The 26,766-nt window shown below is 42.0% G+C and overlaps 1 protein-coding gene across 2 annotated transcripts in view; it reads left to right on the top strand.

Moving 5' to 3' along the window:
* The first annotated feature begins 13,012 nt into the window (after window positions 1-13,012).
* Window positions 13,013-26,766, top strand: part of sept9b (septin 9b) — a 49,395-nt gene continuing 35,641 nt past the window's right edge. The window contains exon 1 of one of the 2 annotated variants that reach the window (XM_026360677.1): window positions 13,013-13,110. In XM_026360677.1, the coding sequence (XP_026216462.1) occupies window positions 13,089-13,110 (22 nt within the window). In that variant the 5' untranslated portion in view covers window positions 13,013-13,088. Of the gene's footprint in view, window positions 13,111-19,050; window positions 19,262-26,766 lie in introns of those variants that run through there. The other variant, XM_026360676.1, reaches the window with a different exon arrangement.

Below are 26,766 nucleotides of genomic sequence, written 5' to 3'. Positions count from 1 at the left end.
GCACTCATGTAGGCTACTATATGGAGAGGAGGTTTTTAATGAGGTTACTGCTGTTTTTTCCACAAGAGAAAAAGGCTGTATGATCCACAAACTGCTTCAACCACGTGTTCCTGATTACATGATAGTCACATGACAGCTGTGCACATTTGGGATCTATATAAAGATTAACTTTATCATTATTAAACACTTCAGTGCTGTGTGCAGAGTTGTCACAAACAGTAGTAAACATTATGTTTTTATCTTATTAGAAATGCTAGTGTCTAATGCAAAGTGATGGTAAAGGTCCCACAGCATTAGTACAGTAGGTCTCCACCTACAGGAGACACATGTCTGCTTAGCTATGTTATTAAGTTGATCATGTTTTAGTTTCCATCATTTTTCTTTAGGCCCACTTCATTCAATCCCTCCACAGTCTGTCAGATTGTTCATTTATTTCACAACGTCACAATAGAAAGTACTGAAGTTGAGTAATTAATAGTTATCTGTCAGCAATTATTCCCAATACACATGTTCAATGTAAAATATCTGACTGATGCAGCCTGGGAGATCATGGTGAATGGCATCACGGCTCGTTTGTTCCACTGATCTGTCCCTCACATCTATTTTACTTCAGTACAGCTCTGAGGCTGGTCAACAGTGTGAATCAGTAACAATTAGGAGTAAGAGCTGTCGCGAAGATCCCACAAACACAAGCAGTTTCCAATCCAAGAGAAGGGGCGCGTCACCGGAGCTCCTCTCCCGCCCCCACTCGTGCGCTCACGTTTCTTTATGATGGTCGTGCAGAATCTCAGCATCACTCTGAAATCTGACCGTCACAGAGCTCAGAGAGGAACTGTGTGCAGGCACCGAGGGCGAGCTGCACGAGAACAGGAGCAAGTGCAGGAGAAACCGAGACCAGGCACAGTCGACTCCAGCTTTTGGACCACCTCGGTGCGTAAGACGGACAGCCTTTCCTCTCCGGGGGGGCGACGCGCTGCTCTTACTGACCACAGAGTCAAGAGGACCACCAGCAAACCCAGAGCATGAAGAAGACACAAAATACAGGTAGAACATTTGAATTGTAGCATCTCTTTAATACTGTTTACAACATATCACAGCCTCCTAGTTTATATTCTCAGATATCACATCAACTCTAACATGTGTCCTCCACTGGACCCAGACCCCAAAAGTACTTTAGAGTTTTTAAATGTTTGTTGTTGAAATTTTAAAATAATGTCTAAGTAATACTACAACACTAATAAATATATAGGATATGTAATTTAACAGCTGAGAGAACTCTGTCTCTGTGTGAAATCTAAAAGCTGAATGTTGTTTTTAATGTTTCTAACTTGTCAAACTGCTTCACGTAGTCTTTTCTCGCTCTGCTGTTTCGCGGCAGTTTGTTTTGTGACTCGGTGAACAGCACCCAGGGGAGCACCTCAGGGTCCCCTGTGTATTAAAGGCTGACGCATCATCATCATCATCATCTGACCTTCTGTGTGGATGCACTGGCCCCTTCAGCGCTCTGCTCCCATAGCGCTGTGTGTGTGTGTGTGTGTGTGTGTGTGTGTGTGTGTGCGTTTGGCTTTAACAAACATTTTAGATGTTTGATTGCTCATGATTTCAGTGTGTATGGTGCACTGTACGTTCTAGTGTGTGTGTGTGTGTGTGTGTGTGTGTGTTGCACGTCTCTTCCTCTGCTCAGGACCCATCTGTGCGTTCCCTCCTCTCTCAACATTTAGGATCAAACAGGACGGGCTCTTGGGGGGAAAACATAATGTGCTCTGGATTAAAGAGGCAGAGAAGTGTGGCACAAGCTGATGCTGCTGAGACTTTAGTTGAACACCGGACACATTAAACACACATTTAGAGCTTGAAGACACTTTTTGTCTCGCTCTTGTACTGAGGTCCAAGCATCTCTAGTCTCTCATTTCAAGAATGTGAAATGTGGGAAAGCTGATACTTAGCAGGGAGAGACTGGCCTGTTTGAAGGGTCTTATCACTAACTGTCAGCTTCTCTCTCTGGAGATCCTCACACATACACCTGCGCTGACACTACTAGCATATGAACACCCTCAGCCTGTCCGCTGTTGTCTTTAGCCAGTGATGGCTCTGTAGCTTAGTAGGTGGTCAGGACTGCTGTGGAGTTTGTCACTTTAGGTATGTGATAACATGTTTCAGGTGTTTTGTCATAGTTTTTCCTCCAGAAAACAAAGAAAACTCGGATGTCAAAGTACCATTGAGGAGAAGCTGGAGAAGCCTCTGTCTATCAATGAGTATTTTAACTCTGAGGTCTTATTAGATTATTATGGTGTCTGGCATTCGTATCTCTCTCTAAGCAAAGACAATCTGTAAGAGCAGGCAGCTCCAAGTTCTTAGAGGCTGCAGCAGTTTTTATTTAATTCTGTTTTTTTTTTTTTACAGCATCCTGACCCTAAAGTGTCAGGTAATTATCTGCCAGGCTGGAGCATTTCTTGGCTGAACTGAGAGAGATCCCAATTAGCAGTTGTAAAATAATGTCCTTCCTTTGTGCGGGCTGTCTCAGAGTGTTATGTGTGAATTTGTACAGGGGACTGTATACTGCAATTAAAAAGTATTCAGATCCATTGCATTCTTTATCCCATAATGACAAAGTGCATATGTGTCTTGCAACAAACACTTCCTTTGACCCCATGGCTATTGGTTTCTGATACAGCATGCGTTCAGTAGAGAGGTGTGCGCCACTCTAAGTAATGTCCAATTCATGTAATTCACCACAGGTGGACTCCAATCAAGGTGTAGAAATATCTCAGCAACTACCAATAGAAACGCGAGGCACCTGTGTTAAATTTCAACTGTTATTTCAAAGAGTCTCATTCCTTTTGCCAGTGTGATTATTGTGTCAAGCTGTGGCATAGCAAAATAAAAAAAAGTGAAGGGGATCTGAATATGATACGATCATTTTCAGTTTCCGTATTTCATGTCCCACTGCAGCCTGTATTTGAATTTAATACCATACTATTATGAATTAATTTAAAATAGCTCAATCAAAATCAATCAGCTTAAAAGCTCTTTGAGCGCTTAATCAAGTCACCTGTGCTCAATTTGACTCTCCAAGCGTGAGCGTTGTGTTGCCACTTTCTAGATGACCAACAAAATATGTTTGTTCACTGTTAGAAAATTCCTGAGAGACCCGGAGCTCGTTGGGCTTAATGAACTAGAAGTGCCCATGTTGTTCTGTAGTTTGATGTAATGTGACCCTGAATGAACACGGAGACCCAGTGGAGTAAAAGCACTGTTTTTAACTCCAGTCTTTTTTCTTTCCACCTTCCTACGCATGAAAGGTCCCAGTGAGCTGTGCTATATGTGCTCGTGGTTGGTTCACTTTTGAAAACAGACTTGTCCTCAGCTTGAATAGACTCCTTTGTGGTGGACATTTGCTGCGGGCTGGTTATGTAGACTTTTCAACTTTGATAGTAGAGTAAATAAAACCTCAACGCACTATTTTTGATGTTGACTTGTGGACGCGGACAGAAGTGGGGGCAAATCATTCTAATTCATATGGTCCTATATAAACATTTTTTTTTATTAATAAAACCAGCAACATGTTCAAAATAAGTTCTCATGTTAAATAGTGTATAGCACACAGGCTGACTACCACATGCGGGATGTCCTGGGGAGACATTCTCATCTCTGCCCATCTGACAAGTAAATGACAAATTATTACAATGAGTCAACATCTCAGCGCATCCCAGTGGGGGTGATGGCCAGGATTTAGTCAGCTGGATTAGACACAGTGGGTGACATGTACACTGTATAACCCACACGCTACAGTGCTAAACTTAGATGTACTTCTCATTACAATAAGCCACTTTCATAATGTCGATCCTACCTTAAAACAAAACAAGGCCGAGGTCAAACTGGTCAGAGATCAGCACGGTCATTCATTCGCCCTATGCACTGTCATGCCTGGATGACTTTGGGGGGGGGGGGGGCTGTTTACAGCTCTGTTGGGTCTAAGTGGTTTCTTAAAAATGCTGTGACACTTGAACCTGCTGCATCTATCAAGTCATCCTTCCTCCCACTAAACCACACCACACCAGGCCCCTTAGAGAACCAGCAGATGAAGGAAGTCAATACAACTCTTTATTTCTACTTAACAATGGCTCTTCAGTGACAGTGGAGCTAGATTCCCTTCAGTCTGAGTCATATATTGGCTCGGACCGTCACCACATTCACTGCTACTCCCTGTCATAATAAAGCTGTCTTTGGAGACTTTGCTATGTTGAGTGTCTTTTTAATTCGCTGCCTAAGAGTCAAGCCTCCAAGCTCTCAGGTTCATATAATCCTTGACACATTAAGACTTCTTCTTATAAGCCCCTATGATTATTGGACTACCTTTATCAGTCTTCTTTCGTGAGAAGTACAAAAGCTCACTGTCTTAGCTCCTGTGGGCTGTCGTAGATACCGGTTGTTCATCAGGGGTTTCTCATACTGAAAGGTCTGAACTTTTTTCCGCTTAGATAAACTTTCCCTCAGCTATTAGTATAATCCTTTCCCTCCCACTGCAGGAAGTGACACATGGTTTTTGCACTGTCTCTCATGGTTTTATCTCCCTGTTTATCTCTCTTCACAGCTGCATTTCCTACCTGATTAAACATAGCTTTGGGCTCTGAAAGGCTGACCCATGCTTCAACAATGCACGCGTACATGAAGTAGACCCCTCTCAATGGCGAATAGTCCCATGTATGTGCACATGCACACAAAGGCAAGTGTGACATCATCTGCCACTGTGTCAGAGTTGGGCTATAAATAGGCATGGTCGATGATGACGTTTAATCTTAACAAAGCCTCCCCCCCATGAATAACATAAGGATGAAAACAGGCCATGTCACTGCTGCTTATCGTGATGAGCAGCCAGCCAGTCGTGAGTGATTTAGCAGTTTGCTCATTAAAGAAATACCTGATGTTTCTAACAGATGCCATTAGTAAATTATGGGCTGATCACAATGAGAGCATCGTGTTGCTTTGTTTTTTGCGAGGCCTGGTTTTCCTGTTAAGAAAGGAGAGCTAATGATGTGTACAGCTTTTCTCTTCAAGCCATTACATTGAAACCACTCGTACTTTTACAACTCCACAAATTAATCAAACATAACAGATGCAGCAGACAGCGACTGTTTTTCCAGAAACTAATCTTTTTTCTTGGCCTCTTTGCGTTTCCCTCTTACGTTTGTTCAGCTCGCAAAGTTTCCTTTAGTCCGTCAGAAGACAGATTTAACAATTATATATGTTTATTGCCAAGTTTTGGCTAAATGTCGCTCCCACGTTTATCATAATATACCTTCATTACATCTTTTGTCCACTAGGGAGCACTGATCAATTCGTTTTTCGATTGGAAAATGTCCAGCTTTTGTCAGGGTCACAGTCTTTTAGCACATTTAAATCATCCTTATCCAAAAAATCTGACTTGAAAACTCTTCATTAACAACACTGGTATTTTCTTCTGGGCTACCAAGATTTTGAAATCTTAGAAGAAATTTAATCAGCTTATTAGAAAACTCAGATGCTAATGAATTATACATGCTCATAGCCTAATGGTTCAGTCTAATACTGAGTAAATACAGTATGCAATTCACTCACAGTCATTTTGCATTATTGCAACGTTTGCCTTTGCCAAAATCCACATGAACACAAGTTGCCAAAGGGCTCATGTGTCAGGAGCTTGCTCTCTGTGTGTCTGCATGCACATGTGTCTGCACATATATGTGTATGTGTGACTAAGAGACTGTCTGGGTCCGAGTTGTGGATTTAGACATCAGGAGCTTGGCATGCTGATTACAGAGGTCTGAAGCCACAGAGAACCACAGGAACTCTCTTCTCTTTCTCCCTCCTTTTGCTTTCCATCATCCCTCCATCACTTCAGGCAAACGTGCAGAGATCGAGGTGAAAGCAGCAGGCCCTGGGGCAGATGTGACTGGTCTCTGTGCCTTGTGATAATCAGTCAAATCACGTAGATTTCCTGCTCTCATCCATCTTCCATTCATGGTTACCTTTACCCAATTAGCCAGTTCTCATTTTAACAATGTAGATTTCAACCAGGCAAAGCACAGTGAGGTATAATATGATCTGCAGACAACTGGTGACAGACTGTTATTGTTCCAGCTCAACAAATCTAATATTTGATTTGTGAAGGCAATATTTCAGGCTCCTTTTATTCTGTCTTCAGTGACTCTTTGACCACTGAAGACAGTTTGAACCACAAATTTAGTTCTTAGAACAATCCTGCAAGATGGATGAAAGGTGCCGGGACTTCCACAATGGCTTCTGCTCAATTTGTTATATCCACGTCATGTCCACAGATTTAATAATTGATACAATTACTACTGCCTTCCTCTTACAAGGGATGTGGAACTATTAGGATATCCCATTTTACATGGCTCACTGCCAGTTCTCTCTCTCTCACGTCTAATGATTACCTTATGGTGAGAAGGAAATAGCCGGCAGTGTAACCACAGCCATGCTGGGACGGACAGACATGCAGACTGCTCCTCTAGCACTTTTACAGCCTCCAACAGTCCAGATGACCTGAAAGTGGGATTTAAATTGTCAGAGAACTGGAAGAGAGGAGCATTTGTGAGTTATAGCTTGAAGGGATGGGGTTTTCTGTGAACTAGATTTGACTGGACTAAGTGTGTGAGTATGCCTGTGTGTGTGTGTGTGTGTGTGTCCTTTTTTATGTCATACATGTCAGGGTCATGTATTGGTTCTTCTCATGCTTTTATCTGGTTCTCACTGATGATTGGTTTATTGCATTGAATGGAAGTTAACTTTAGTAAAGGCTTTTGCGATGAGGTTTGACTGTTTTTAAGCTGTGAAACATATTCAGTGGTAGAAATGTGGTGATATAATATTATAATAGTAATTGTAAACATGAGTGTTGTTTTGCTGGCAGTTGACTCTAGTACAGAGAACTCTTAACAGATTTTTCCATATGTTTTCATGTATCTCTCACATCTTCATTCAGTGATCGTCATCAATGTGGAATATGTCCAGAGGTTCTAAGGAAGTCATAGGATCCATACTGAAGGAGGCGGTTGGTTCAGGCCTTGTTGAGTACCTCTGTCAAGGTCGTGTATTTAGGAGAAACACAGATTTGGAGTGTTAGCTGACAAAGTAAACAGACCAAACCCACTTTGACTACTGTACAATACGACAGTCTGTCCTGGCATTATTGTTGTTTCAGACTGATAAACATTCAACAAAGTTTTTAATGCTTCAGTTCAGTTTCTATAAAGTGTGTTTGTGCGCTGTGTAAGATAAAGTACCCCCGTCTCTTTTTAATTCTGCAAGATTATGCTGAAACAGTTTCAACAAAGGTTCAACATCAGAACCTTCATAACGCGAAGCGACATTGTGAGACTTCAGATATTATGCTGCTCAGTTGGAATCAGAGTATGTTCAACTAATGAACTAGAGGACATCTAAAAAACTCGTGACTATCAACTTCTTCAAAGCTGTGAACCCTGGATCCTCATCCTGGAGCCCTAAGTGGAGGTCGGGAGCATTTGCATATAAAGATCATTAGACCTTGTGCTGACTTTCTTCACTGACACAGATGAGAATGAAAAACTGCATCAGTCAAAGCCCGGCTTTTAGAAGGGAAGAGGAACAGGACAGGATGACGAGACTGAGAGAAAAGGCACAGATACTACACAGTGTTCCCAGGATAGGATTAATGTCTGTATGCTATTCAACTTCAAAAACACATATGTGGATCAGGGGAATGATAATATTTTGATGAGCACACACACAAGAAACAGGGGAGTGCTAGGTCCTCTGAGCACCTCAGACTTTAGCCTTTATTATAGAAGTGGATAATGATGTAGGCCATCCAGAAATGTTCTGAAGTGAACGACGAGGACTGAAGCCTGAAAACCAAGGAGCAATCCACAGTCTCAGAAGAATTCTTCTTGAGGAGTGATGATGATATGTGGTGTGTTTACTGGACAAGGCCAGGGTGGTGGTGAGCAGGTTGCTGTTGCAGCAGGAAAAGTGGGAGGCTTGCCATTCACTGCTGGATTTGGAAGGCTTGGAAGTTGGCGGTCCCGCCGCCCCAGTAGGTCCAAGACTGCAGCTTGACAAGTGGACTTCCCCTGCATGTGGCCAATGAGAAAGGTAAGCTGCTGCTCGTGTCTGTGGAGGACATTCAGTGTATTATGTGATTACAATGCATTGTGTTTCGTTATGGGAATGATGAATGACCACAGGAAGATGATTGAAAGTGGACGTAGCTTTTGAGTTATACCAAGTATTTATTTATTTCCCTATTTATGTATTTATTTCTGTGCCAATAACATTTTTAAGTAGTTTGGAAAGCTATAAAGGTCAAATGAACACACCGGAATCCCTAAGGGGGTTTCCTGACAAGGATTTGTATATTGCATATAAATGATGTGTACAATTCTCAGACAGTCACTCATACATTTTATTGAATCCAGGCTCACTCGGTGCACTTAACCCAGTAGGTCAGCAGTTCTTAGTCTGCAGCCTAGCACGGACATACCACATCGGTGAATGGGAGGAAAACTGAGTGACAAATCACCCACCTGAAGTGCGTTTGTTTTGAACTTATCTATTCAATGTAAAATAAAGTAAAGCACATCAAGTCACTGAGTTTATGCTGATTACAGTGACAGAACAGCTCTTCTGCGTCTCTTCCATGCGCTTTGTCAGATTCAGTGGGAATTTGTTTGTGGGCCCATGTGGCTGCCATCATGCCACAGTGGGAAGTGTGACTGGAAAATAGAGATAGAGTCAGACCTTGTTATTTCCTAATTGCTGTAATAATGTGTATTTACAGTCTGACCGTGTCTGAATAACTCCCGGGATTATTCAGGATAGTACATCACGTTTAAGACGATGACTGGTCACAAATGAATTCCAGATTTAAAATATAACGTCACGTTTTGAAAACTGAAATCCTTTTAGGTCGAGCGAAGGGAGATCTCCGTTTACAAAAAAATGTATTTGCTCATGGTTTGCATGAGAACATTGCATCTGGTTCTAAATTTGGCTTGCGTAGATGAGTGATGTGAAGAGTTGTGTCGTTCCTGTACATGCCCCAGGTTGGATGTGTAGGCTGGAGCAGCAGCAGCGGCAGCAGCAGGGGATACAAATAAGGAGGACAGCAACCCTCTCTCTCTCTCTGCATGTGTGTGGGTATGATGGAGACAAGGCAGGGGGAAGATGAGTGCCGCGTAGCGCTCTGGTGATGTCATCAGACTGTGGCTAGCAGCAGCACATCGCACTGTTCTCTCTTTTCGCTCTCTACTATCTCCTATGTGCAGATGAGACTTTTGAAACTCTGTTGTTGTGTTTGGAAGAAGGTTCTGTAGTTGTCCACGTCTGTGTGTCGGCATTAGGAGAATTACATTGGTTTTGTGAATTCTTACATGTTGCATGTATCTCTGTGTTCATGGATGCATGTCTGTGTTCTTCAAGCCACTTGTATACTGTCGCCTTATTAGTTACAGCATGAATGGAGCTTCCATGTTAAGACGAGCTACATGGTAGGCAACATCACAGCTCCATAAAAATATTAAAAACACACTGTAGCTGAGTTATCTAACATAGTATGTGCCAGTTAAGGATCACATAAAATCTGTTACATGCATTACAGTGTTATTCGTGGTATGCAAGTGGGGTATTCTTCCATGTACAAGATGAAAATGTAGCGTGCGGATGCATGTGTATGTGCACGCTGACCCCTTTTACATGTGTTTTTCACCCCTAAAGCAGGCACGAGCAGCTCCTGCTCCTCTCTCTCTCTCTCTCTCTCCTCTCCCCCCTCACCTTGTTTCCATTCTTCTTCCCCTCCATTTACCTCTTTCACTACTTCCCCCTTGCTCACTCTTCCTCTTTGCCTTTTATCCTTTCTCCTCTTCCCACTGTTCTTTCTCCTTCATTGTGCACCGCTACCCTGCAGGCATCCCTTTAGTGTTCTATGGCATGGTGGTGAAGTTTTTGCCTCGACTGTTATATAACTAAATTTAGCATGTTTGAGTCACGCGTTTGTCCATAGGTCATGCTCTGAAGGGACAGCTTACATTAATGTGCACCACAAGCCTCACCATCCACTCTTAATCAATGTTTAACACACTGTGCGTTTTTTTTTTTAGTGGGGTTGTGTCTGTGTGTGTTTAGGTTTGTCTTGCATGAGTGAACAAGCGCACGTGTCCATCTGCGCCTCATGACCATCTGCCTTGTCGGGTGAAAATATAGGCTACACGTTAGTTCTATGCATGTAAATCAAAGAAAGAGAGATACTGCGTGTAGAATTTCGAGTAAGTGCTGTCATGTGAGAGGAATCTGCTTAGATAACCTTCTGAGTTTGTATGTGTATATGAATGCTCATGTACATTGTGTGTGTGTGTGTGTGTGTGTGTGTGTGTGTGTGTGTGTGTGTGTGTGTGTGTGTGTGTGTGTGTGTGTGCGTGCGGTGAAAGGCTCTGGCTGTATCTCGCCAGCAGGCTGAGCTAATAGAGAGAGGGGGTGATGAAAGGTATGAGTGAGGGAGGACCTCTCCGTCTGTCTTCCTTGTATCTGAATTTTAAAATAACGACCTCACTTACTGTAGCCTGCAATGAAGTGGAACGTTGCACCAGGGAATGTTTGAAATAAAGTGTTTGGAAAAAAAGTAGTGAAAATCCATGTACTGATTTTATAAGTAGGTATTTCCTCAAAAAAAAAAGAAAAAGAAACAACAGACCTCGTTTATTATAAGGACATGTAGCAGCTTTGAATCTACATTTCAAGCATTCTTAAACAATTGCGGTCGGTCAAATCTTTCATGCTTACTCAGTGGATTAATATGTTGCTGCAAAACCAACATCATTCTCAAAACAAGCTCGTCTGTATGAGCTGCGCTGAGGCTATGAACTCTTTGTGTTTCATTTCTCCTCTTGCTGATTAATGAAAACTATTTAAATAAATAAATCTCAAAGGTCAGTGTCACTTTAGCTAATGCTGGAATGCAGGAACACGTGAATGACTTTGCCTCCCTAAAGTGGGTTACAGTATGTGAGATGATTAGGGCAATGAATAATAATTTAATAAAGGCTTTATGCACACACAGAAAAAGGTTTTCATGAATACGCCTGCGTGTATGTGGGGGTGTGGGTGAGCAGGCCGCTGTTTCAGCCCGGGTCACTGCTCCTTGTTCACAAGCCCACAGGAGGAGCACATTGCAGGGTGGACTGTCATTGGGGCTGTATAGGTGTGAGTATGGGTACGTGTGTGAGTTTTAAAGACATCGTACAACAGTAGCTGAGCTCCATGTTTGCACAAACACTCCTCAGTCGTGTGCGTGTTTATGTGTATGTCGCACCATGTGTTTTTGAATGATGCATATGAGGGTGAATCAACAATGCACAAGCACAGCGGCCAAAACAGACATGTCTCTATTTTTAAATCCACACATCAGCATCCGGCTTTCCGTAAGTATCCAGCATCACCGAAGGTCTGATATCTCTAGTCTTTCCCAGATTTCTGCTTTACGTTGATCAGAACTTTGATCACAGTCTGCATATCGATTCATATTTGCTAATAAATAGCAGAAGAGGCCATCACATGCACAGAGCGGAGTGACCAGACAAGTGGAATGAGCTCATTTGAAGCCAGGTCCTCCTAGCTCAAACCTTACTGGAGCTGAATGTGCCTAAATTCACACTGTGCATTTACACGTACATCCCTAATGTGCCACCTCTGCACTGCTTATCCTCGTTTCTCTATGTGGAGGATATTAGATGTGTATAAATGTCAGAGAAGGCCCCAGGACTGCAGGGGGAATGGGGATTGCATGCGTGTGCGAGAGAGACCAAGATAGTGAATTGTATTCTCTGTCAATCATGCATGTATTGTATGTGCAGCATGTTCTGTTTTGTAAAATGTGAAATAATATAAAGGTTCTTTATTGAACTAAAATACACACAGGCAAACCAGAATCAAACATTTGGGCATCTTAGTGTATAGTCTCGTGTCTCCCTCCATCAGGTTTGGTCAGACAGGGAGAGGCGTTTGTCATCAGTGCGTGTTTGGAGAAGCACCGGCCATGTCGCCATGCTTTGTCTGAACACTGGCTTAATCTGTGTTTGTTTCTGTCTTCTGGCTACAAGTACACGTATGTGTGTGTGGGACACCCAGTGTGTTATAGGTCATATGTAAGTTAGTGTTGTATGTAAATCTGGAGGTGAGGGGTTGAGAAGTGATGTCTCCTTAAGGAAAGAGGAAGAGGAAGTGAACTGCTGATCTGTTTCTTCTCCTTCTCTCTCTGACACAAAAACAAAGATGGGCGTGTGAGAGACGATGTGTGCATTTGTTGTATTGTCTTTAGACTTTCTAAGTTTGCTAAGTGGCCCTTGACCTTTTAGAGCTGCAAGTTGAGGGTCAGAGAGTAAACATGACGCGTGTGTGTTAGTGTTTTTGGGTGTTAAATCCGGTTTTGCGCAACAGACTGATGATTGCGCATTCAGACTGTGACTGTGAGTGTCAAGTCAAGTTTTACATGATGAGCAGGAGGTCAAGTTGTCTAGGATCATGTAACGGTGATTATTAGCTGCTGTGAGTAATCTTTATTTCTCCTGTAATAAGTTTTTTTAAATTTAGATGAGGAGCTTTGGAAGGTGGTAAATTAAACAATGCCTACTTTTAATAATGAGGGAATGATATTAGGAAAAGAAAATGGTGAAAACAGGAAACCACAAGTGTTAGATTATATGTTTCTGGGATAAAGAACTGCATCATATGTGTGTAGAGGAGAAAGAGAGAGTTATGAGAGAGAAAACAAAGAAAGCAAGTGAGAGGGACTCCATATGACTCGCACATGGCTGCGGACGTCTGCTTCGTTCATTTGTTATCTTGACAGACTGAACACATTAAAACTTGGAGGAAGTACGAGCGAGGGAGACAGAGAGAAGAAAAGGAGGGAGGAGAGAGGGAGGGTTAAGAGAGGGGGACAGGGTGACTAAGTCAGGAGAAAGGGGAAGTCTCCACTGCAGAAAAAAGGGAGGGAAGGAAGGAGAGGAGTGAAAAAGGAGAGGTTACATGTGGCTATTTGAGGTGGCTGTTGAGTTATGGAGCGAGACAGAATAGCCGGTAAGTTGTGGCTTTTTTCCAACTTGTTTGGTACTTTAACAGCGAGGAATCTTTCCTCAGGAGAGAGGCTTTTATTTTTTCCTTTCCTTTGTTGCACTGCTACACAAAGCGAGTTATTCTCGGTGGCAGCAGGCGGCTTGAAGCCACCCTGGCTGTGTTTGCTTTGCGTGGTCAGTTGTGGAAGCAGGCGTTTAGAGATCTCTGTCAGCCTGTAAGTGCGTACATGTCAACGTCACCTCTCCGATTCTTAGATGTTGTCTGAGCTTCGGACTGATGAAGAGAGTTGCCCAGCAGGCAGTTCTTGTGAATTCTGATTGAATGAACAGCAACCACTAAGCAAACTGTGAAATACACACACACACACACACACTTTCTGACTAAAGCTACCGTTTTTTAGAAGGAACAGTGACTAAACCTCATGTGACAAGTTGTCAACGACGACTTCCTACAATGAGAAAACATAATCTTCCAGTGCAAAGTGGCTGCTCTGCTATAATTGGCTGACTGGGGTTGGGTACTGATTTACAGCTGATTCACATACTGTACACCACCATCCATCAGCGGATGGGCAGCTAAAGTTAAATCTTTATGCCATCATCGCATGATTGGACTTGGACGATTCTAGCTGTCAGCTCTATTCTGACGGACTTCAATTTATTTTAAGTGACAACAGAGTCATTTGCATTTGTGACAGACAGCAGAGTTTTCGATGCAGCAGCGCTAGAGTTCACATACCGTCCTGCCCGTGTGGTGCTTTAGTTGAGGCTAATTTTATTGTTTCTTTTAATTAAATTTTGCTGATTTGAATGTGTGGTTTGTTTAGTGCTAATGGAGACTCGGTGGAACTTCTGTTCAGGCCCATATGTGTTCAGTCTGACTAATCTAGCAGCTTACAGTGATTAAGGTTAGACATCAAGCTGAGTGACACTCAGCAAATTAGCCTTTAATTCGACCGTTAATAAGGTGTCTGACTTCAGCCAGGCAAATGATGCACACAGACGTGCCGCACATCTATTGTTATTACCACTTGGTGGCAGTGTTGTAGTGTCATTTTGTCCTCCTTCACGCCGCCACCATTTCCCCATCTCCTGTGAAATGTGCCATGTGGATGATTCATATTTTGCAGATGGAGGAGATTTCAAAGGGAGGTGGAGGAATTTAGCGAATGCTGACTCGAGTGGGGGTGAGGACATGTTGTCAGTTGTCAGGAGCCACTTCTAACCTCAGTCCTCTTAATTGAGGAAGTATTGCATGGGCTGAACTACTTCCTGGTTTGCAACTGGTGCTGCATTCTGTTGGGGCATGTTGTCATGACTACAGCCCACCCGCCCCGTGTTGCCCTGGTACTTTTCTTTTGACAGGAGATGAGGCTGTGATGTCTTTTTTAACTGAAACACCTCCATCATGGTCGTCTTTCTCGCCTTTTCGGGACTAAAAGGTTCAATGTGACACGTCGTCTGCCGCGGCTGCTCCGTATGGTCACCACATTGACGTTGCTGTAATTGATGTTAAAACACAACAAAGAGAAAGGAAAACAAAGAATTCAGACCGCAAATGGGAGACGTAGTTGTGTCGTGTTGCTTTATGTGCTGCCAATTAAACAGTGATACAAGCAGTGTCCTGTCTGTTGAGATGACACTAAATGCAGCGTTTGTGCTTACTGTTTAGCACCACAATGACAAAGTCAGTGATCAGTAGTTAGGATTGCAAAAAGCACAGTTACAACCCTTTTTGACATTACTTTTAAATGATCTATTGATACACTCCCTGAGGGAAATATGTTGATTGAAGACCAGGACCCATACTGAGTTTCCGCCTGTGTCCTAACTTCACATACTAGCAGAACTCATTTTGTTTCTTTATATTAAAGGCCAATATTTGTCTTATGTAGTCTCTTCCTCCTCCTGTAACTTCTGTGTCCCATTCCAAGTCTTCACACAGTTCATTCACATCAATCGGCAGCTTCAGAGGTGCTCACGTATACACCCAGACCCTTGTATACCCTCATCCTAACACGCACATGAACCCTGAGCTGAAGTAAATCGTGGAAAGCGCTCAGCTCACCGTGTTCCATAAAAGAAGTGTACAGGATATCCTCTATGAGTGAACGCCCTGCAGTTCTCCTCCCAGTGCCCTCCTAGCACCTCATATTGTTTTCCAGATTATTATTTAGTAATGATAAGTGAGGGAGCCGTGAAAACAGCCAGCGCAGGGAGTACAGGAAACGGACTGGGAAGCTCCACCTTCAGTCACCCTCAGGGAGGATTTCTGACAGGTGACATTATTCAACATGATGGAAACACGGGTTGAGTCGAGGGTGATATAGCACAGACAGATGAACTCCTTAGTGAAAGCTTTTTCAGGTGATTGTTTACAAGCAGTTCAACCTCTGGTCTGCTGAGCGCAAAGAGGAAATCACTTAATGTCAAAATGTAAATATAGAAGCTGAGCTGATGCATGCCGATACTCAAAGTGTTACTTTTGCAGCAAGGGGATAATTATTGCGTTAGTTAGTTTGGACTAGAGTAGCAATGAAGATCATCTTATTACCTTGCATAAAATTATTTAGATGAGTGACATTTGCTATTTTGTCTTCGTTGGCATTTAGTGACATGCTTGTTTTGCACCCAGATTGCAGGATGTGGCACCATAAATACATCCTTTCCATGACAGCATTAACTTATAGTATAGATAGGTGCCAGCATGTACAGAATTAAAAACATCATCTTTACATTTGTCATCTGTCACATTCCCGACAGGAAACCAAATGTGAAACCTCTAATCTTCACAGTGACAAATATATCTGGCGGCGTGCAATTCGTCAACAACCGAACGTGGTGTGATAGTTGTTTGCTTGCACCGAGACCTCACAGATTCACAAGCTCCATGTTACAAATGCAATTTGTGCTCAGCAGAACAATTCCTTGCACACGCAGTAACATCCAAGTCTGAAACCACTGCAGTCCTGTTGCTGCCAGTATAAATTGTCTACACAGCTTCTTGGCCAATTTAAAAGCTTACTATGAAAGACTCAAGGATACTCGCTCTTCCAATAGAACCATCATATTAATAAAACACGCATATAGTATGGGAGTAGTGGCAGTGTATGATCTGGGATGGAGCAAGGCTTTATGTGCTATGGTCACCTACTTTGAATGAACTCTGTCTACCTCTCCACTTCCTCTAGTCTCGCTCTTACTTGAAATCTCCTGTTGTTTGTACTTTCCCCTTTCCTCTGCATTTGTGCAGCGGTTTCACTACCATGTTTAATTGCACCATATTTCTGCAGTGACAGCATGTTATTTAGTTTCTGCTACAGTAAGTGAATGTATTCCGCTAGCGTTCAAACAAGTTATTTTGTCATGCTTCTTGGACATGAAGGTTAAAGGTGTCATTTGGCTAAACACGTAAGACAGCACACATTAGCCTTTGCGGGTACATAGAAATAACACTAAGCAACTTCCTGCTAATAATTGATGTTGTTTCCTGTTGATCTCAAACGGATCAAACAACAGAGCCTGAGATCTCAGGTACATAATAAATGTCTCCAGCAGAAACACATTAACATAGAAAGCAACATGATTTAATTGTTGGTGCAATATATGGGAAGCTAATAACAAACTGCACAAATACAAATTAGGAATGAATCGTTAAATCGGACAACGAAACTGATCCACACATTAGATCACTTGGAAAACAACACTATAAGTAGATTAAACACTTCCACAAACACACCTACTGATCTCAACAAGGTGCACAACAAGCACAACTGCAGTGTCGCTGAGCACCACAGAGATGTGGGTGCTGTTGGTTAGGGCGATTTATCCTTCTATGTGCTAAAGCCTCTGTGTTTACAGTGCTATTTCAGGGACACTGAGACACACAGACACACAAACACAGCCGAAGCCACAGTCACAGTCGAGCAACCACATGAGCACATGTATGCAGGGGCACGTATTCACATAGCATCACTTACTGGGCACACACACACTCGCTTCTCCAGATGTTGTTTTGGAACTTTCCCTCATTCTGTCGCTCAGCTTTTCCCCCCACAGCCATGTCCATGTTTAGATAAATACACACTGGCTGAGGGAGGTGTGTATTTCACACACGTCGTGCATGTGCCTTTTTTGCATTGCTGCAGTACATTACTACAAAGAATTGTGGGAAACGGTTTACGGTGCAGCTCATTTGGGTCTGCATGGGCAGAAAGGGGCCATACACCATACAGTAGAGGTTTAGACTATGTGCAATACGCAGTGGAAGAACACTAATTGACATGCAGATTCTTTTTTTACATGCATGTCATGGTGCACGTTAGTCATAAACATACATGCATGTTACAGAAACACACTCCTTTACTACAAGAGCCCCTACACAGCTGTCAGGATGTATGATGCATGTACTGTGCTTTCTTACAAGATGGTTAATTGCACAATATATGACAACACTTTCCTCTGGGGACATTTTCTACACCAACAAAGATCCTGAGCGATTCGTTCTGTATCCTGAATCAGTACACAGGACACTGTGTGTACGTCGTACATGCCACACTCTGTTCTTTATCCTGAGACACCTTTGTAGCAGAAATAACCAGACGGAACAATTAAACACACAGCGTCGTTCTGTGTTACCATCAACCTCTCAGGTGTTAGGGTTAGGGGCCACAGGATCGGCTTGGCATCCTATTACTGCCCCTTAAAATAGAGCTTTTCATTCAAATGGATTTCCTTATTACTTGCAGCCTATAAAAGTGCCAGACACTGTTTTGCGGCTTTTGGCTTTTCACTCGGCATAAAACTGTTTGTAATTTGCAAAATCCTGATAGTATCTCTTTGTTATCTAAAAGTGGAAATCCCAGCTTCCTGCGAACCTTGTTTAGTTTTTGATTACGCTTGAGGATTGATTGGTGACCTGCCTGTACATTCAGTTTACCATTAATATTGAAACGGCAAAAATGATGCAGGGTCACAGACGAAGGAAGTTGGAAAGCCACTTACTCATGAGCAATCGGTAATTATAGCATCACTATTGCTCTGTTCCTCTGGTAGATTCATGGATAAAACACTGTAGCACATCCCACAGGCGGTCAAGGAAGTGGTTAAGTAAATACAAGGTCAACTTTGATATGTTGTCATTAGCTTATTTTATCAACACTTTCTCAACAGTGTTTTTCTGTAGCGCCAAAGAACAGCTTCTAAATTGGCACCGACAGCTTCAAGGACGAGTAGCGTAATCATACCCACCGCATCAAAAAGCCAGCTTGTCATCGAGGTTCCCCCCAAAAAGAAGTGCAGCAGCGCTAGACGACTTGATCAGATGTATCCACCAAGCTCATGTTCCCATATTCTTCCCTGATATCACAGTGTCACAGAAGGCAGGGTCGGGGGTGCACGGACCAACTCAGAGGCGCCATGATGTCAACTTTCTCCAGAAAGTCTTTAAGGTTTTCTTTCACAGCAAACCAGCTCCTACAGAAGCAGCTACACTTTAATTAACATGCCAGTCAGTTTGCAGAGGGTGCTTACTCCAAAGTGAAACTCTCACTTTGACTGTAGTCCCGCTTTAGCTATGCCACAGAGAAAGTAGCCCTTGTGAAGGGCCTGGGGATCCTGTGTGATTGCAAGTTAACTTGATTAAAGTGACTGGGTGACATGTTGTCCACTTTGACTCTTAGCGCTGCTCAGAAGCTGAATGAGAAAATGAGACCTGAGAGCCACTTTGGCTGAAAAAGGCTATGACAAGGTCTGCTGTCTACATGAACTACATAGACACACATAGACTACTTGCGCGTCTATGTGTGAGTGTGATGGGGGCAGGGGAAATGCACACGCTCACACAGGACATGAGCGAGAAAGGGGGGGGTAGCTACATGGAGGGAGGGAGAAGGGAGGAGGCTTGTCTTTACGCTCCTTCTGAAGCCTGAATGCAGCAGCGATATAGAAAAGTTAGTGGGAAGTCAGAGAAAAGAAATTGTTCCTTTAAGAGAGTTGTAGCTTTAGACTAGTTTTTTTTTATTGAACCTATTTTGGAAGTAGTGCAGAATTAGCAGGGAGACACTGAAAAGTGGCAAGGCGATATTTCTATAGTGAAAAGATGTCTGATTCTGGAGTCAATCCACACTTGGAAGGGATTATTTCTGATTTTGAAGGTTTGTAATTGGTTTTCTATTTTCCTTTTAATTAAAGTCTTAGATTTTCAGTCTGGGAGTTTATGTTGGAGATATGTTGCTTTGTTTGTGTCAGTGTACTGTCAGTGTGTGCTTACCTATGAACTACCTTACATGTATTTACTGTGGGTACTGTGCGTGTGTGTGTGTGTGTGTGTGCGTGTGTGTGTGTGTGTGTGCACTTTGTTATTGTATTAGAACAGGATGGTGGGCATATGGTAGTAAAGTCCCTGTAGCCTGTCGTCTGTTATTGATTATACCAAAGTTACGTCAACAATAGAAACAAACACAGCAGTGGCAGCACACTGTCTCAGCACCGGAAAGCCTTCAGCTGAAACAGTTAGAGGGAGACAGTGGAAACCTCAGCACTAAGAGCTAACATCTGTCCAACCTCTCATGCAACACTCACAACTGTGTTTCTCCTTTTGTCTTCCAGTGTGGAGCTGGCACTAATTCCCTTTGTCCCCCTTTCCTCTACCATTCTGTCTTTCTTCCTTCCTCCCTCCCTTCCTGTTCCTCGTCCTCCAGCTGCTCTTTGACCTGATACTCACAGATATCACGGACTGATGCTGACATCAGAAGCCAGAATAAGTTCGCTTCTTTATTATCACCTTGATTTCTAGACCATTTATTCAAATTCAAATCATTTAAATTCGATCAGATTGTTAAAGCTGGCATCCGTCTGAACTGCAGCATTACCTCAATCAAGTTAAGAGCAATTGTTTAAATTATGCATGTCTTGTACTGGACATGTCTTAAAGTAGTTACTCAGATAATCTGGTTTTATTTTGTTAACATCATGTGAAATCACTAACATAGAGAAATGGGATTGAACACGTACTGAATTTATGAAAACCTGTCCATTCATGTAAAGTCAGAAAGATTTTAAAACAAATGTTTACTATTACTGTTGATCTGTTTTATTTCTCTACCTTTTTGTCTGTGGAAGTTGGGTCAAAGTGAGTTTATACTTGCTTAAGTCTGCAAATAACATGTAATTTAAGAGCGAATTTTATGTTAACACCACCAGTTCCATTTCTTACATGTGCACCATCATCCCCGTCTCAATCAAATATGCAGATCACCTCTCTCTATAACTGCAAGTTCCTGCCTCCACATGTGGTCAGACTTCAGACATACTAACTAGTTCAACATTCCCCAGCCTGTGTGCAAAAAAGTAATCTAGGTCCAATTCAGATAGTGTGGATGCAAATTGATCAACTCCAAAATAAAGTTTTAGTAACGCCAATACCACGTTTCATTGTTGTTTTCATCCAGCATGAGAAGAACTTGACAAAGACATGCATGGTGATGATTTGACTGGGTAAGTTAAATCACTCCAGATTAGTATGATTTCCACCACTGCAGTGCACTGTATGTGACGCTGAGGGGGAGGCACAGGGAGGGAAAGGCAAGTCAAGTGGAGAGAACACTGAAGATGTGCTAATGCCTATGTACTATGGAAAATGAATGGTAGAAACTACTACAGAGACTTTACACAAAAACAGCAATATTTTCTAGAAAAAGTCCCCTACACTGATAAGCCACAACATTAAACAACTAACAAGTGAATGATATTTATTGTTTTGTTACAATGACATTTGTCAAGGGGTGGACTATATTAAATGGCAGGTGAACAGACAGTTTTTGAAGTTGATGTGTTGGACGCAGGAAAAATGCGAGCAATCATAAAGATCTGAGCGACTTTGACAACGGCCAAATCGTGACAGCTTGATGACAAGGTCCAGCATTATGTTTCTGGTTTTTGCAGTGATGAAAATGTACAAAAAGATCCCACAGTCTAAGACTACAACGAAGCTACTTTAGCACCAATGTCATAGTTTACCACAGTTTACTGAGTATGGGGCTGTTATGGCACGGACTTATCAGAATTCCCAAAAGTACCAATAATGGGCATGCGAGTGTAAGAACTGAGTGATGAAACGATGGAAGAAGGTGGCCTGGCCTGATAAATAATGTTTTCTTTTGCATGATGTTAGTTCCCAGGTGTGTGTGTACCTAGGAATGATATGGCAATAAGATATTCAATGGAAAGAAGGCCAGCTGGCAAAGGCAGCGTGATGCTCTGGGCAACATTCTGCTGCGATACATAATACCTATCTAAACACGACTGGACTGTCACACCAAGAACACCCCTTTGTGACAATAGTCTTCCCCGATGGCAGTGAGCTTTTTCAGCAGCATAATACACCCTGACACAGTGCAAAATGTTCAGAAATGGTTGCCTTAGGCTCCAAAATCCCCAGATCTGATGCCTGGGGACTGTGCCTCAAACCTTACAGAACTTTAGGGATATGCTGGTGACACCTTACAGGGGTGTTATGAAGTCCAGGTAGGGTTTAATGTAGTGGCTGATCAGAGAATAAGCTGACAATTTGCCCTTATTCATTATTCAGTAAGGTCTTGTAGAGTGGGACGCAGACTCTTGCTGTGTTTGCCAACCTAAACTTAGTGTTCAGTCCAAGGTATTTGGACTGATTATATGCTTAAAGGTACCATGTTGCTCCGTGGCATGTGGACACAGAGAGGAAATTAACATTGAAATTGATAGAGTGCTTGTGTGTGGTACCATTTTGTAAACCTGGCAGAGAGACCAGTGTGCTATTAAGTTGGTTTGAGTGGAGAAAATAAAACACTTTCTTAACAGTTCTCCATGGTCCTGTTTTCTAAGACAGTTATATGAAACCACAGGTGTCAGAAAAAGCATGGAAGGAATTGCTAGTATGAAAACAACTAGATATGTGTATGTACTGTATATGATTGTCATGCGTACAGGCCATTTGATTATATGATTTGTTAGACGTGTCAGTCTGTCTTTGTTTATTGTGCCTTCATCACATATTGTAAACTACATCGACCTCATTGCCTAAAAATGAGGTTGGTTGTTTTAAAACTAAAGTGCAACCACAAATATATATGTGGTCAGGTTTTTGGGAAGCACTTTGGTTAAGGTTAGGGAAAGATTATGGTTTTGTTTAAAAGTAAATAAACACGTTTGTGTCTGAAGTCACTGTTAATTTTTTTTTTGTATTAGGCCAGACCACAATCTTTCCTTAGCCTTAACCAAGCGCTGCGAGTGTCTTAACATAACCATAAAATCATTTAATAACACTGTAATCAAACAACAAACAACAAACTTGAAGTTACTCTGGCAGAAAAAAACCACATCGTCTGGGAAAGTCTTATTTGTACGTTCAATGTAAATGTATTTGCAACTTGCCCTTTACATACTTTATAATCTCATTATGGTTATATGAAACATAATCTGACTGAAAGTTTACCCCCACATAAACATATTTGCTGTAGTAAATGAGTTATATAGAAACTTGTTTTTTAGGGGAGAGGCCACACAGACAGTAAAGGTGCACATACACAATAAGTGCCCAGAGGTTGCGGACGCATTCTTTGCATCATTATGTTCCCTGCTCACTCATTTACTGGCAGTTTCAGAGTCCTGCCTTGTTTTTAATGATTTTAGTTTTGGCTGAATGTTGTTGTTGTGTCAGGGTGCATGATTCATACAGTTAAACGTGCTCTGTCTGAAAGGTTTGTTCCTTGAGGTCACTGAGCTCCAATTAGTTGCATGTGTTATTTACTTATTATTTTTTTGTATCAGTCCATTTTGCCAACCACAAGGGCCTCCACTCTCTCCTTTTCTTTCAGGGCTTTACTGAAAGTCAAAACAACGTAGGTTTAGAGGTGTGAAGTGGTATGCAGCCACCGTCTTTATACCTTCACTAGCCACTGATGTAAATTAACCAACAGCTCATCAAAGGAACAGAACAAGACTTTACCTGTGAAAAGTTGAGGCCTGAGGAGCCTGAAGCAAGCCCTAGGCCAGTAATTTATCAGTGGCCTGAATGACTTTCCAGTGTGTGTGTGTGTGTGTGTGTGTGTGTGTGTGTGTGTGTGTGTGTGTTTAGTCACAGGTAAAATTGCCTCTTGGTTCGGCTTGATTAGGGTTCAGATCTCTTTTTCAAACGTCCCCATTATTGCACAAACCGACTTCATTCAGCTATCGTGTCTTCCATCTTTACCAAACATCTATACGACTCCCAGAATTCCTTTGTGCTGGACACAGTGTGTTGGCCAGACCAGAAGGGAACCACGCAGTAAATTTGAAGCAGTAAGCTTCGCTGCTGCTGCTCAGTATTAGCAAACCTGACACCATCGGTGGGCAGTAAGAGGAAGTGTGTGTTTGACAGTGTAGCATTAAAGTTTCATCTGACCAAGTAAATACCATAGTTTGAAATTGTATCATTTGTTGTTTGGCCTTGTCTTGTCGGATAGGAGGTTTGGTCACGTTATTCCTGGTCTGACCACAGTGACTTGTACTCTGTGGCTACTGAGATCAGACGTGTAAAATGGTTTTATATAACCAGCAGCTGACAGGGAGTAACTGTCTTGACTTACTGCCTGAGACTAGAATTACAATGCTGATAAAGTAGCTCAAGGCCATGCACGCTAAAGTACATCCTTTATTTCTTAAATTGCTGGTGTAGTTTATTGTTGTACATTACTGTATTTTGTTTTATTCTTTTTCTTAACTTCCCGTGTTACTAGTTAGAAAACGTCCTGTTTTCTGATCTGCTCTTATTTACTCTGTTATTTTTCTGTTAAGACAAACACTTATCCCATCTGTTTAAAATTAAAAGTCTGGGAGTTCAGAATGCACTATTCCTTCATTTTCCTGCAAGTGTTATATATTGAAAGGAGTTAGGTTATTTAGTATTGAGGTTTATTTACTAATTAACTAGCTGATATACACTTACTATTGGTCATGAATGATCTTTGTCTTGTCCTGACCTGTTTTAATGTGACCATTCCTCATGCTGCAGCTTCTTTTTCCACCTTTTTCTTCCTTTTTATTTCAGTCTCTTTGTTTGTTTTCCACCCTTTAACTGACTAACTCTTATTAGTGCAACTGGGCTGAGATGATACTGAATGTTTACGTTCATCAGTTGGAGATGGGATGTCCTTGACGAGCAAGTGATGACACAGAGGCAGCATGGACTGATACCTGTATTAATTCATATGACCAGTAAAATAAGGTCAGCCGCCTCCGTCGTTGTTTTTGCTGCACCAATAATCCAGATATAGTTCTCCATGCCAGACACCATGAGATACTGCACGCTGGGCAGCGATAGGTAGTGGAGGGACATGGGAAGACGAGACTCCTGGCTGTTGTTAATGAGCTTCCTCTGAGGTAGACTGGACCTCTCATTTCCAGCTCATAGTCTGGGAATGCTGTTTCAGTGGGAACGATACTGCTTCATCCATCTGTCAGTCCCACACTGCACAAATACCACTCCTATTGCTCCATGATCCTGCACTAATGATATTCAAGGAGTATCCTCTGATCCTTCATGTATGTCCACGTTTGCTTTAGCTGAACAAGAAAACAAGAATTAACAGCTACTGACCACACAAACAATAAAAAAGAAAACACTGGGAGACTGTAGGGAGGAGTGTGATATATGAGAGCTGAGTTATCTAAGTGAAAAATGCCTTGAATGCATTTTTCCATTCTCTGTATTTTCAGATAACACAAATGCACAAGAAGATTTAAATTCACTCCTGGTTTTACATTATGCAAGCTTGACTGCACAATCTCTAAATACAACCAGCTAGAGAGGAAAGCACTCAAGTCGTCTGCCCTGGTCTCGTGCCTGAGGGTGTATAATCACAAGGCAGCCAAGAACAGAAATACTTATTTAAGATTACTTCACAGGTCACTGGCAGAACAGCATCTTGGTCCAGTTCTTTTATTTTGACAAAATCTGAGTATGGATTGTGAATCCTCTCGTGTTCAGCTGTAATTCTCACATTTACAGCTCTTCCAAAATGTGACAATAGTCTACGGCCAGTGGCAAGAGTGTATATTGTTTCCCATACTGGTCTCAGAGGAGGTTAAGACAAATCGCTTCACAACACCATCTTAAAGTCCTTGTGAAGTCTGAAGTCCCATTTTGGCACACCAACTTATTCTCTGGCCAGATTTTAAAGTAGCCACAGCATTGAACTCCCTCTCAGCAACCATAAAACTCAAGTATATATAAATATATATATTGTACGTGTATCTATCATACATTACATTTTAAGCTGTTTATGCTGCCTTACTGAGTGCACCAACTTTACCATAGAAAGTATCACTGTTGACGTGGCGGTTTATTAAACCCTTTGTCTGCTTATTGGTTTACTGGTCTTTCTTGGTTTTCATGCATAATGAGCCACTAAAATTGCAACATTTATAAAACTAGTCTTCTGCAGTGCAAGAATGCCGGAAATGAAAGATAATTGTGCTTTAAAGTCTAGAGAAACGGTGTAGATGGAGTCAAACACAAATCACCACAAACTCCAAGACAGTAGATTAGAGTACAAATCCATTTATACCTGTGGTGAACAAGATCACCCCTGTTGTGTCTGACTAATACGAGAGGTCATCTGCAGCCGAGATTTTTTTTAAGGGGGGGGTAAATTGTATCAAATGGCCCCAAATGTAGGAATGAAGCAGCTTGTGGCTGTAAATTAGATTAGTGCCGCTGTCTGATGTGTGTGGGGAGACTTTGAAGCTTTGAAGTGATTGTGCTGAGCTCTGCATCCCCAAACACAGTTCTAGATTTAAACAGACAACAGCGGGGCCGGGGCACGATTCTCTGTGTTGGTGTAGTGGCTTAAAAATAAACACACATATATTCTCGTAATGAACGCTCTCGTGTTTTTACAAGCACTTTGAATAGAACTACATAGGGAAAATTAGTTTTTGATTGTTGGAAACGGGGGATGTTCTTAAGGGTGTGCGTGAGTGGACTGGTCTGAACTAGTGTGTCGTTATGATACCAGCTCCTGGCCACTGGCTTGGCACAGCAACTCCATTAGAGAAGTTCAATTCAAGTTGACTTTGAGCCAGTGCACTCTTCCCAGGGGGTGAATCCGTCCTTCAGTATCTTCATCTTGGACGGCGCAGCCATTTGAGCACGTCAAGACTAACCGAGGGGAAGGATGTGCCTCTTTCTTTCTTCTTTTTCTAATGTTGTTTAAAAACACAGAGACTTTTTTGCCTAAATGCTTAACAGGCAAAGATTATCGGCTGATTGTGTGCATTTTAGTGAAACATCCTTTCAAAGGCAAAACAAGGGAAATTTAATATTGTAGTTCAAGTCATGACAAAACAATGTATGAATTGCCTTAAAGATGATATACACCGCAGTGAAAAACTGCTGGTGATGCTCTAATTGGTATGATGTAATAGCTGTAGCATGCATCTTTTGTGTTGCCACCATGATTGCTGCTGCAGCCACTCTACCGCCAAACCTCAAGCACTTCAATACTTGGATGCTGTTCACATTTGTTTTAGTTTTACAAAAACAATTAACTTACTGTTTACTGCTCAATTAATTGGCATGACCTTTTTGATGAGTATTTTATGATATTGTTCCTACTTCCCATAAACAGTAATCTTGAAC

This window comes from Anabas testudineus, chromosome 1, assembly GCF_900324465.2.
Source record: "Anabas testudineus chromosome 1, fAnaTes1.2, whole genome shotgun sequence".
Taxonomy (NCBI): Eukaryota; Metazoa; Chordata; class Actinopteri; order Anabantiformes; family Anabantidae; genus Anabas; species Anabas testudineus.
The sequence above is the reverse complement of the archived record's forward strand: the minus strand, read 5'-3'. Positions and strand labels throughout refer to the sequence as shown.